Raw genomic sequence first — 12,550 nt, forward strand, 5'->3', positions numbered from 1 at the left:
CAAACCACTAAATTGCAGGGATGTAAACACACCAACACCAGTTGTCAAGTAGTGGTTGGGAACGAACATACACATATCATCATCATTATCATCATCATCGTTTAGCGTCCGCTTTCCATGCTAGCATGGGTTGGACGATTTGACTGAGGTCTGGCGAACCAGATGGCTGCACCAGACTCCAATCTTGATCTGGCAGAGTTTCTACAGCTGGATGCCCTTCCTAACGCCAACCACTCCGAGAGTGTAGTGGGTGCTTTTACATGCCACCGGCACGGGGGCCAGTCAGGCGGTACTGGCAACAGCCATGCCCAAATGCCAGTAAGGTGATGCTGGTAATGATCACGCTCGAATGGTGCTTTTTACGTGCCACTGGCACGGAAGCCAGTTAGCTGCTCTGTCAACGATCACGCTCGGATGGTGCTCTTAGTGCTCCACTAGCACGGATGCCAGTCATCGAATTTGATTTTGTAATTTCTTATTTAAAATGGTAACTGAATAAAATGTACCTGTGTCCAAAGTAATGAATTGTCTTCATTTATTTCTTTAGGAGTGGAAGATAGCTTTATGATGGCCGCTCCATGGGAACAGTCTATCATCCATGAATTGGATTTAACATCTACGGAACTTTCAAAAGAGTGCCTGGAGAATATTCTACTTAGAATGCCTGGATTTATCTATCTTGGACTTGGGTACTGTGAATTCTTTACAGATACGGTAAATATTTCTTGTTATTTGATTTTTCTTTTTCTTTTTTAAAACTGATTTACATTACATTAATTTCTGCATGTTGTTTGTTCCTTCTTGAGCCATGCCTGGCTCATAAAAACCGGTTTCCCAGTTTCCTTGGCATATAGGTTCCCCACCTGGACGGGATGCTGGTCTATCACAGGTGAGCTGCAAGATGCAGGAGGAAAGAGTGAGAGAAAGTAGTGGCGAAAGAGTCAGCAGATGTTCGCCATTACCTTCTTTCAGAGCCACATGGAGCTTAGGTGTTTCGCTCATAAACAAACACATAGTCCAGTCTGAGATTCGAACCCGCGATTCCTTGACTGCGAGTCCGCTGCTCTAACCACTAGGCCATGTGCCTCGACATTGATGGCATGGTCTGCTGCAGACTTGTTTGGTAAACATTAGCGAATAACTTGTTTGCTGATTTCTTTAAACAAGATCCTTGTTAGATTCACCAGTTCATGGTAACTTTGACTAATGATACACACAATAAGGTTGAAACCCCATGGTGTCTCAAAGTTCCCTGATACTAGTAAATCATATGTGCTATGAACATACATCATCTAAAAGGAAAAGAGGTGTTCTGATGATGGAATGCAACAGTGGTCAGATATTCAAGTTCAAATCTGAAGAATATGTTATGAATGCAGTTCTGTATTTAAGAGATGAGGAATTATGTACATTATTTACATTCGACGATATTTGTCCTTATCTTGTTTGTTGTTAACACAATATTTCGGCTGATATACCCACCAGCCTTCTTCAGGTGTCCTGGGGAAATTCCGAATCTGGGCTCTCACTCCCAAGGTATTCCGAGTTCGATTCTGAGCAGTGACCTGAACACTAGCGATAACAACAACAACAACAGCAGCAGCAGCTACAACAACAACAACAGCAACAACAACAATAATAACATCAAAGGATACCTTGGGAGTGAGAGCCCAGGTTCGAAATTTCCTCAAGATACCTGATGAAGGCTGGAGAGTATATCAGCCGAAACGTGTTAAAAACAAACAAGATGAGGACAAATATCCATCGAATGTAAATAATGTAAATAATGTTATGAATGAACAGATATATCAGTGTTTTTTTTATTATTATATATTTCTTTAAAATACCATGTCCATAATAACCTTGATTGTTATCATAATCTTTATGAAGATCGTTATCATCCTAGCTATTCTTCTTTTTCATCAACTTCACTGCCACCGTTGTCATCATATCTTTCCTCCTCAACAAGATTATCATTACATCCATTCCATCATGGCCAATATCACTACCATCATCATCATCAGCATCACCGATATTACTGTTATCGGTTATCTTCTTTGATATAAGACAAGTGGAACTAGGTTGACCGATAGTTTTTGTTTGTTTTTTGTTTCTTTTTATTTTTCTGTCTTATCTTTAGAATTGACTGATTAAGTTGTTGAATGCAAGAAAGAATGCCATGTTCCTTTATGTCAGATAACGTACTTCGAACTCTCAGGAACACTGCTGATATTCAATTAATTTTTTCATCTTATAAATGTATTATCAAATACAATATGACCTCAGCTGCTCTGTATGTCATCATCATTATCATCATCATCATCACCATCATCATCATCATCAGCAGCAGCAGCAGCACCGCCGCCACCACAACCACCACCACCACCATCACTATCACTGCCACATACAAGCATTAACCATACATCTTCCATTAATTTACTTGGAATTATTATTTCAAGTGATGGGATCAAACTATCATATTGTCTAAAAGACAGGATCCAATGGATTAATGTTCCTAAATCGAAAGAAAAAATTTGAAAACATTTGCAGCTGGTAAACTATTATCACTAGTTTATTCCAAAATTTGCAGACACGGCTGATCCTATTTTTGCTGTAAAAAGAAATGTTTTATTTCGGAAATGTACTAAGAAAAGGCCTTTAATATGGCAAATAAACATCATTCATAATACCTTGTTATGACAACATTTTCTGTTGAGTGTGAAACAAGTCTTGCTGATGCTAAAAATTTGTAGTAGCTGGAATAATGGCTCAAAATGAAAAACCCATACCATGTGTTAGCTATATACTAAATAGAACACAGAGAAATTGGAGAAATACTGAATGTGAAACCCATGTGGTACTTATGATGTATTGAAAAACTGAGACATATTCTATTATGGGTCCTGGCAGAAACGTTAGCATACTGGGTGAAATGCCTAGTGGTATTTCATCTGCTGTTATATTCTGAGTTCAAATTCCGCCGAGGTCAACTGTGCCTTTCATCCTTTCGGGGTTGATTAAATAAAGTACCAGTTAATCACTGGGCTCAGTGTAACCGACTTAATTTCCTTGTCTGTCCTTGTTTGTTCCCTCTATGTTTAGCCCCCTGTGGGCAATAAAGAAATATATTATGGGTACTTATATGATCATAATGGGATTTCAGAATCATTCCAATGCCTGGTAAAACCATCAGTCGTGTTGATTCTATTAACAGACTACAGAGAATGACTCAGATCAGTTTGGGTCAGTGTTCTTTATAAAGAAAGGCATTGCACTCTGACGTAAGTTATGAGGTATCAATTTTTGCTGACAGTTGCTGGAAAATATTGTATAAAAGATTTTAGAATGATAATTTGCCAGAGATTCTTCTTAACTGAATATGTAGGAGAATAATCTTATCTTCAAATGAAAAATGTCATTTATTCCTGAATATTATCATATAAAACATCTTTCCAAAATTCATGCCATGCACATGAATGAACGATGTATAATGAAAAGAGAAATGTTTTGTGTTTGGCGACCTAATCTTAGTCTTGATGTTGAAGAACTTGTGAAATATTGTGATATGCACTAAAATCAAATTTAAAGGTAGCCTTTGTTCTGATAAGAGATCTGGATTCCAGCCATGAGAAAGATTACATGTAGACTGTGGATATATACAAATTCTGGGAATATGTTGGTCATAGTTTATTCAACTATTAATTGTATCAAAACTTCTTATTTTCTAGTAATAGCTTGGAAAACAAGGAAATGTTTCTTTAATAGCTTTCCTAGATTTTGCATTTCAATGCCAGTTTGTTTGTTCCTTCTTGAGCCTTGCCTGGCTCATAAGGGCCGGTTTCCTTGGCATATAGGTTCCCCACCTGGACGGGACGCTGGTCCGTCGCAGGTGGGCTGCAAGATGCAGGAGGAAAGAGTGAGAGAAAGTTGTGGCGAAAGAGTCAGCAGAAGTTCATCATTACCAGAGCCGCGTGGAGCTAAGGTGTTTTGCTCATAAACACACACACATCACCCGGTCTGAGATTCGAACCCGCTGTCCTTCGACCGTGAGTCCACTGCTCTAACCACTAGGCTATGTGCCTCTACATGCCAGTAGTATCAAACAATGGATTAAATTCATTCAAATAAAAGACTGGTTAAACTGATTTGGTTACCAGAATCCTATCTATTTCCTGGTTTGGCTGAAAGATCTGTGCATGTCATCAAGTCTGTATTAAAAGTTTGCAGTTTGTTATTATTTGGAAAGATTAATGAGTATTTATTTACTAATGGCTCTTTTCAACCAATGCAGAGCATCTGATGCAGACAAGTTATTTTCATTTGAGAATGACTTGTAGACAACTAAAACTAGCAGTCAGCCTTTATTTAACGAGGTTGGATGACTGGTTTATTAGAAGAACAATATAACATTTCTTGCAGATGTATGTTATCTTATTCATGTTGATAGAAATACAGCCTGGTTTGTTGTAGATTTATGCAATTGTCATTAACACATCATCATCATTATCATTTTAATGCCCACTTTTCCGTACTATAAGATGCAGTGGACTCAAAGTTGAGTGCCTAAGTGACACCTTTTAGCCTCATCAGAGCTTTTAGCAGAAACAGCTGTAAGCCAGTGAAACTCATAAGATAATTTTTTATTCCTTTGTCATTTCGCTTTTTTCTATATTACCACCCTGTACTCAGCTTATGCTTTGTTCAGAAGCACGCATATATTGAGCTCTGCACCAGATTATTAGTATTGTAATGCCTATGTGAAATATTAAAATGCACACACACACACACACACACACATACACACACACACACACACACACACACACACATACACACACACATGCACTCACACGTATGACAGGCTTCTTTCAGTTTCCATCCATCAGATCCACTTGTAAGGCAACGTTTGGTCTCGGGCCATAAAAGACACATGACCAAGTTACCACAGTGCCACATTACGTGATTGAACCTGGAACTGTGTGGCTGGGAAGCAAATTCCTTACCACATACTCACACCTGTGTAAATTTCATTGAATCATAGTGACAAATTCAATACCCACCTCCTTCCTCAGAAAAAAAGCACCTGCAAAAGACCAGCATGCAATCTAGAGGAAAGGTTTATCTCTTGCCTTATATAGCATGATGAGAAACTGAAAATAAACACCACATCTCTGCATTCTTCTGATTTGGAAAGGATTAGCTTATCAAAAAATTTGCAGGGATAAATGAAGAAAGGTATTAAAATAAATGCTCTTGGTATTCACCACATCTTTCTACTGCTGCTGGTGCTTTAGTTAAATAGTTCTAATACTCTCAATAAAATAGTTTGTTAGAGAAAAGGCATGCAGTCATAGAAACTACACTGGAAATGTAGTTTCTAAGGTGGCGAGCTGGCAGAAATGCTTGCACGCCAGGCAAAATGCTTAGCGGTATTTCGTCTGACATTACGTTCTGAGTTCAAATTCCGCCGAGGTTGACTTTGCCTTTCATCCTTTTTGGGGTCGATTAAATAAGTACTAGTTACGCACTGGGGTCAATGTAAATGACTTAGTCCCTTTGTTTGTCCCATCTATGTTTAGCCCCCTGTGGGCAATAAAGAAATAAAAAAACACTTACACAAATCACACACACTCGCACACACACACATACACATGCACACACACGCACACACACACACCACACACACACACACACACGCACACACACATACACACACACATGCACTCACACGTATGACAGGCTTCTTTCAGTTTCCATCCATCAGATCCACTTGTAAGGCAACGTTTGGTCTCGGGCCATAAAAGACACATGACCAAGTTACCACAGTGCCACATTACGTGATTGAACCTGGAACTGTGTGGCTGGGAAGCAAATTCCTTACCACATACTCACACCTGTGTAAATTTCATTGAATCATAGTGACAAATTCAATACCCACCTCCTTCCTCAGAAAAAAAGCACCTGCAAAAGACCAGCATGCAATCTAGAGGAAAGGTTTATCTCTTGCCTTATATAGCATGATGAGAAACTGAAAATAAACACCACATCTCTGCATTCTTCTGATTTGGAAAGGATTAGCTTATCAAAAAATTTGCAGGGATAAATGAAGAAAGGTATTAAAATAAATGCTCTTGGTATTCACCACATCTTTCTACTGCTGCTGGTGCTTTAGTTAAATAGTTCTAATACTCTCAATAAAATAGTTTGTTAGAGAAAAGGCATGCAGTCATAGAAACTACACTGGAAATGTAGTTTCTAAGGTGGCGAGCTGGCAGAAATGCTTGCACGCCAGGCAAAATGCTTAGCGGTATTTCGTCTGACATTACGTTCTGAGTTCAAATTCCGCCGAGGTTGACTTTGCCTTTCATCCTTTTTGGGGTCGATTAAATAAGTACTAGTTACGCACTGGGGTCAATGTAAATGACTTAGTCCCTTTGTTTGTCCCATCTATGTTTAGCCCCCTGTGGGCAATAAAGAAATAAAAAAACACTTACACAAATCACACACACTCGCACACACACACATACACATGCACACACACGCACATACACACACACACATACACACACACACAACACACACACACACAATGGGCTTCTTTCAGTTTCCGTCCAACAAATTCACTCACAAGGCTTTGGTCAGCCCAGGCTATAGTAGAAGACACAATGGGACTGAACCCAGAACCACATGGTTGCGAAGCACACTTCTTACCACGCAGCCACTCTGCCTATTTTAATATAATTTTATTTAGAGTAGGCAGTGAGCTGGCAGAAACGTTAGCACGCTGGGTGAAGCCTTTTGCGGTATTTCGCCTGTCTTTATGTTCTGAGTTCAAATTCCACCGAGGTCGACTTTGCCTTTCATCCTTTCGGGGTGGGTAAATTAAGTACCAGTTGCATTCCAGGTTCATAGCACCTTGGGTAAGTGTCTTATTCAGTAGCTATGGGCCAACCAAAGCCTTGTGAGTCGATTAGGTAGATGGAAACTGAAAGAAGCCTGTCATCTATATGTACACACACACACACATGTATGTATGTATATATATATATATATATATATATATATATATATGTGTGTGCGTGAGTGCTTTTGTGCTTGTGACCCCACTGCTTGATGACTGGTATTAGTGTGTTTATGTCCTCATAACTTAACAGTTCAGCAAAAGAGACTGATAGAATAAGTATGAGGCTTAAAAAAAAATTTAATAATAAGCACTGGGGTTGATTCATTCATTCAACTAAAACATAATTTTCAAGGCGGTGCCCTAGCATGGCCTCGGTCTATTGGCTGAAATAAGTAAAAAAAACTTAAGAAGGTAAGAAAAGATGAGCACCCTCACTCACCCATTAGATTATTACACCAATATTTAGTGTTATTAATGTTTGCATATGGAAGTGAAAATAGGGAATATTGCTGGTTAGAAAGGAACTCCCAGTAAGTCAAATCTGGTAACCAGTTCTTCTTCCCAGTTATAGGAATTTCAGTTTCTTATGTTCCTGAATAAAACGTTAAGACATTAAGTGATATTTGCATGTTGATTTTGCTGAGAAAGACTGATCTTGCCAAGCTACCATGTTAGCTCAAAAGAAGAATGTTCATTGGTTCCCATAATATCTGATACATTCTTGAAGTCCGAGAAAACATATGGAAATCATTACTATTTCTTATGTTCATATTTCAACTTGGGAATGTGTTTATGAAATTCTAGTAAAATATTTTCGGTGAATAGTGTTTTGAGTTGTTTGGGTGCCTGGAGAAATATTTTCTTATAGCTTCCTGCATAACATGAATATAATTCCCCATATAATTGAGCCAAAGTTATAATGAAATGAGGAATATAAATATTGTGATAGGTTCAGGGATGTTTATGTGATTCAGAAACTTGCTTCTTAACAACGTAGTTTTAGGTTTAGTCCCATGGTGTGATATTTAGAGCAAGTGTTTTCTACTAGAGCTTTGAGCTGACCAAAGATATATATATATATATATATATTAATTCAAAATACGATGAACGTAAACAAACAAATGAAGTTTGCTTTTGAAGCGTTGAGATGTCTTAGAAAGTTAAAGAAGTGATTTTAAATTCTCAAACGCAGGATAATGCTAATAATATAGCCTGAACAGGATAAGCTACCCCTATGCTGCGGAAAAAAAGTGTTGCCGGCCGGCTACATATATGTATACATGAGGTGTTCAAAAAGTTACTCTGCAGTGAAACGGAAATCAGCCTTGGAAGTGCTCACACAGCAGTAAAAAAAGAAATTAAATTTCTTTCCATACAAAGTTCTGGCCATTCAAGAATTGAAGACTACGGATCATGCTAAAGGGTTTCATTATTGTTATTGGTTCCAAAACTTTGTTGCCAAAAAAGGCATAGAAGTGCTGGATGGGTTGCTTTTACACCAATGAGATTTGGTTTTATCTGTCGGGACACATAAATTTGAAAAACATAAGGTTATGGAGCACTGAGAATCCACATGTGATGCATGAGCAACCTCCGCTCTGTCTGGCACCTGTGCAGGTGGCACGTAAAAAGCACCCACTACACTCACGGAGTGGTTGGCGTTAGGAAGGGCATCCAGCCGTAGAAACACTGCCAGATTTGACTGGGCCTGATGAAGCCTTCTGGCTTCACAGACCCCAGTAGAACCGTCCAACCCATGCCAGCATGGAAATCGAACGCTAAACATGATGATGATGATGATGATGATAAACTGAAGTTTATATAATTTGTTCTTATTTACCATTGTGGTTGTTTGGAACCCTGCATTGGATTTTTGAAGTCTCAGATCTTAGTTCTCTTATGATATGCTATGGTTAAGCATTCAGTTGCACTTGGAATTTCCAAATAGGGTTCCGAATAACCAGAATGGTGAAACGTACATAAGAACAAATGCTGTAAATATATGTATAAGAGAGTCTGAAAAGTTCCTGGCTTTAAGGGTATTGTGAAAAACCTAGCTGGAGGCCCAACCTTTCAAGTTCTTTTACAGGACTTAGAAAAACTGAAGGACTGCCACAATAAGTGTGTGAATCTGAGAAGGGAATATGTTGAATATAATCATAATTAATTGATCCTTTTGTATTTTCTTTTACCCAAAGCCAGGAACTTTTAAGAACCACCTTGTATATGTGTGTGTGTAAACACAAGATATAAATGGGGAGTACTCTCATTTTCATTCTTCTGAAAAGACATCGGTCAGACAAGCTTGTGTGGCATGTGTAATAGTAGCTTCCATTTGAACTTTCATCATCATCATCATCGTTTAACGTCCGTTTTCCATGCTAGCATGGGTTGGATGGTTCGACCGGGGTCTGGGAAGCCAGGAGGCTGCACCAGGCTCCAGTCTGATCTGGCAGTGTTTCTACAGCTGGATGCCCTTCCTAAATCCACTCTCTAACTGGACAGAGTGCTTCTTTTGTTCAGCCCACCAATAACGGAACAGTACACTAAATGTGTGTGTGTGTGTGTGTGTGTGTGTGGTGTGTGTGTGTGTGGGCTGGTGTGTAACCTTGTTTTGACAGTGGGCAATAATTTTAAACAAATGATGTCATCACAACTTCTGCAGATACATGTCTGGCTATGGGAAAAAGATATCTTACTTGGAAACAGGTGAGGGTTGGTGACAAGAAGGGCATCCCAGCCATAAAAGAGTCTGCCTTGATAATTCCTGTTCAATCAATGGAGGCAGGGAAAACATGGATGTTAAAATGATGGTGGCGGTGATGACAATGACAATGATGATGATGATGATGATTCAGCAAGTTAAAACTACAAGACTGCAACAACCAAAACAACAACAACAAAAACAGCTGCCACAAAAAACAATTTTTACAGTGCTAAAATTATGGATAAGTCTTCAGATAAATTCTTTCTCAAATCAATAAATGACATTAGAACAAGATTTGATAATTTGCATGATTGAATTATTCAAGAGATTTTTGTCTTGATAAGTATAAACGAATTTTATTTAAATATATTCTTTTATTTTTTTCTTATTACGCAAAATTGATCTTGATATACCAAATAGCCACCAAATGGCCAGTTAAAAAATTGGAAATTTTGATACTTTTTTATGTATTAAATCTTGATTCCTGATGGAAGCCATTTCATATTGTACCATTTCACTTAGGCTGCTTAAACTTTTGGTAAGGTATGAATATTAGAACATATATAAATTTAGGTGGCGAGCTGGCAGAAACGTTAGCACGCCGGGTGAAACGCTTAGCGGTATTTTGCCTGCTGTTATGTTTTGAGTTCAAATTCCGCCGAGGTTGACTTTGCCTTTCATCCTTTCGGGGTCGATAAATTAAGTACCAGTTACGCACTGGGGTCGATGTAATCGACTTAATCTGTTTGTCTGTCCTTGTTTGTCCCCTCTATGTTTAGCCCCTTGTGGGCAATAAAGAAATAAGAATGTAAATATATGACTGTATACTTGGTGATAAAACATTAACATATAGTAACATCATCATCATCATCATTTAATATCTGTTTTCCTTGCTGGCATGAGTTGGACAGTTTGACTGGAGCTGTCCAACCAAAGAGCTGGACCAGGCTCCCATTGTCTGTTTCTATAGCTGGATGTCCATCCCAAAATTAACCACTTTATAGAGTGTACTGGGTGCATTTTACATGGCACTAGCACCAGTGCTATTAAGTGGCACTGGCACCAGGTGCTTTATATGTGGCACCGGCACAGGTGCTTTATATGTGGCACTGGTGCAGGTGCTTTATATGTAACACTGGCATGGATGGATTCTACATGGCACCAGCACAGGTGTTTTCTGTGTGGCATCAGCATGGGTGCTTGTAGTTTAATTCAGAAGTTTATTTCTTTTAATGTAATCACAAGGATTCAAGAAAGTTAGTGTTGGTCTTTGTTAGTTTGTCAAGAAATCATACAGGAAAACCAACAAAACGAGACGTTAGATTGGTGTGAGTAAAAGAAGAAAATATTCAATGTTTTGAATTAAGAAGGAACTTAGGTTGGTGAAGCTTATTATTTTTTAATAATCTCATGCAAAATGAGATTAATTATTATATATTTTTATATCAGTTTCTGAACAATAACATCATGGGTTAAAAATTTCCATTGAGTCAATAGTTGGTTTACTATATTTCTGGAGGTGAGAGTGACAAGAGAATGTATCAGTGCAAAGGGCTTCAAAACACAGTGCAAAGGACTTTGTTTGAAGAACATCATTTTATGACAATGCTTGCATTCTTTGATGTAAACATTAATGTATAGCATCACAAAACATATAAAAATATATTTAAGGAAATCATGTGTCATGTTTGTCAAAGAAGTGACACAACTGATATTTTTCTTTCATCTTTGGGGTTTAATAATAGTCCTGCTGTCACTTTTTGATCAATGAGTAATTCTGAAAATATATATATTTGGGATTGAAGTGAAGGCACGTGGCTAAGTGGTTAGGGTGTTGCACTCATACTTGCTAGATCACAGGTTTGATTCCTGGATCAAGTGGCACATTGTCTTCTTGAGTAAAACACTTCATTTCATGTTGCTCCAGTCCACTCGGCTGTAAACGAGTAACCCTATGACAGAATAGCCTTCCGATCAGTAGGAATGTTGGCCTGCTTGCCTATCCAATGGAATGGCATCACTCAGAAGCTAAAATAATGCAAAGTGCATGGTGATCAGTGCTGTATAACAACATCCAATAATCTGGTTGATCAAGTGATCGCATTATTGTTTGGTTTATAAAAGTACACACATCAAAATGTGATGTGACAATCTCAAATCCCAAAGTGTGTACACTTCATGTCGATAGTGGTACCATTTTCAAGATTTTGAGAAACATAACCATTTGTTGTTATGAGTGTGTTTCTGCTCTTGATCTTGGCTGATATGAGGTGTTCAGCAGTTCTGAGATCAAATGAAACACAATCAGAAGTTTATTGCTTCTTGATGAATCCACTCTTGGTTTGTGATATTTCGTTCTCTTCACTGTCAAATATTTGAGTAGACATATTTGATATCCATTCTGCTGTATGTACATTAAGTATGATACGCAGGTAGCTACCTTTTATCTTTCACTTGTTTCAGTTATTAGACTGAGGCCATACTGGGTCATTTCCTCAAAGAATTTTAGTCAAACAAATCAGCCCCAGTACTTGTTCCGATATTCTGTTGGTCTCTTTTGCTCAACTGCTAAGTTATGGGGCTGTAAACAAACTAACACCAGCTTTCAAGCAGTGGTGAGACGCACACACAGCTTATGGACTTCTTTCAGTTTCTGTCTACCTCTTACATGGCTTAGGTCAGCCAGAGGCTATAGTAGAAGACACTTATCTTGCCCAGGGCACCATGCAGTGGATTGAACCTGGACCCATGTGGTTGGCAAGCAAGCTTCTTACCACGCAACCATAGTTAACCTTTTTTTTTTAATGGTCCTTGCCTTAAATATGTAATCACTAACTTAACTATTGCTGTTGTTATTATTTAACACCAGGTGAGCTCCAACTGATCAGACTTATAAATAACAATGTTCTAGCCATAACCGTCCCATTTTTTTTTCAGGT

General features: G+C 38.4%; 1 protein-coding gene across 1 annotated transcript in view; it reads left to right on the forward strand.

Moving 5' to 3' along the window:
* Positions 1 to 12,550, forward strand: part of LOC115222752 (F-box/LRR-repeat protein 2) — a 180,224-nt gene that overhangs the window by 133,913 nt on the left and 33,761 nt on the right. Inside the window, exon 6 of the mRNA XM_036499867.1 lies at positions 548 to 714. Coding sequence (XP_036355760.1) covers positions 548 to 714 — 167 coding nt within the window. The remainder of the gene's footprint in view (positions 1 to 547; positions 715 to 12,550) is intronic.

Source organism: Octopus sinensis, linkage group LG2 (assembly GCF_006345805.1).
Source record: "Octopus sinensis linkage group LG2, ASM634580v1, whole genome shotgun sequence".
NCBI classification, from domain to species: domain Eukaryota; kingdom Metazoa; phylum Mollusca; class Cephalopoda; order Octopoda; family Octopodidae; genus Octopus; species Octopus sinensis.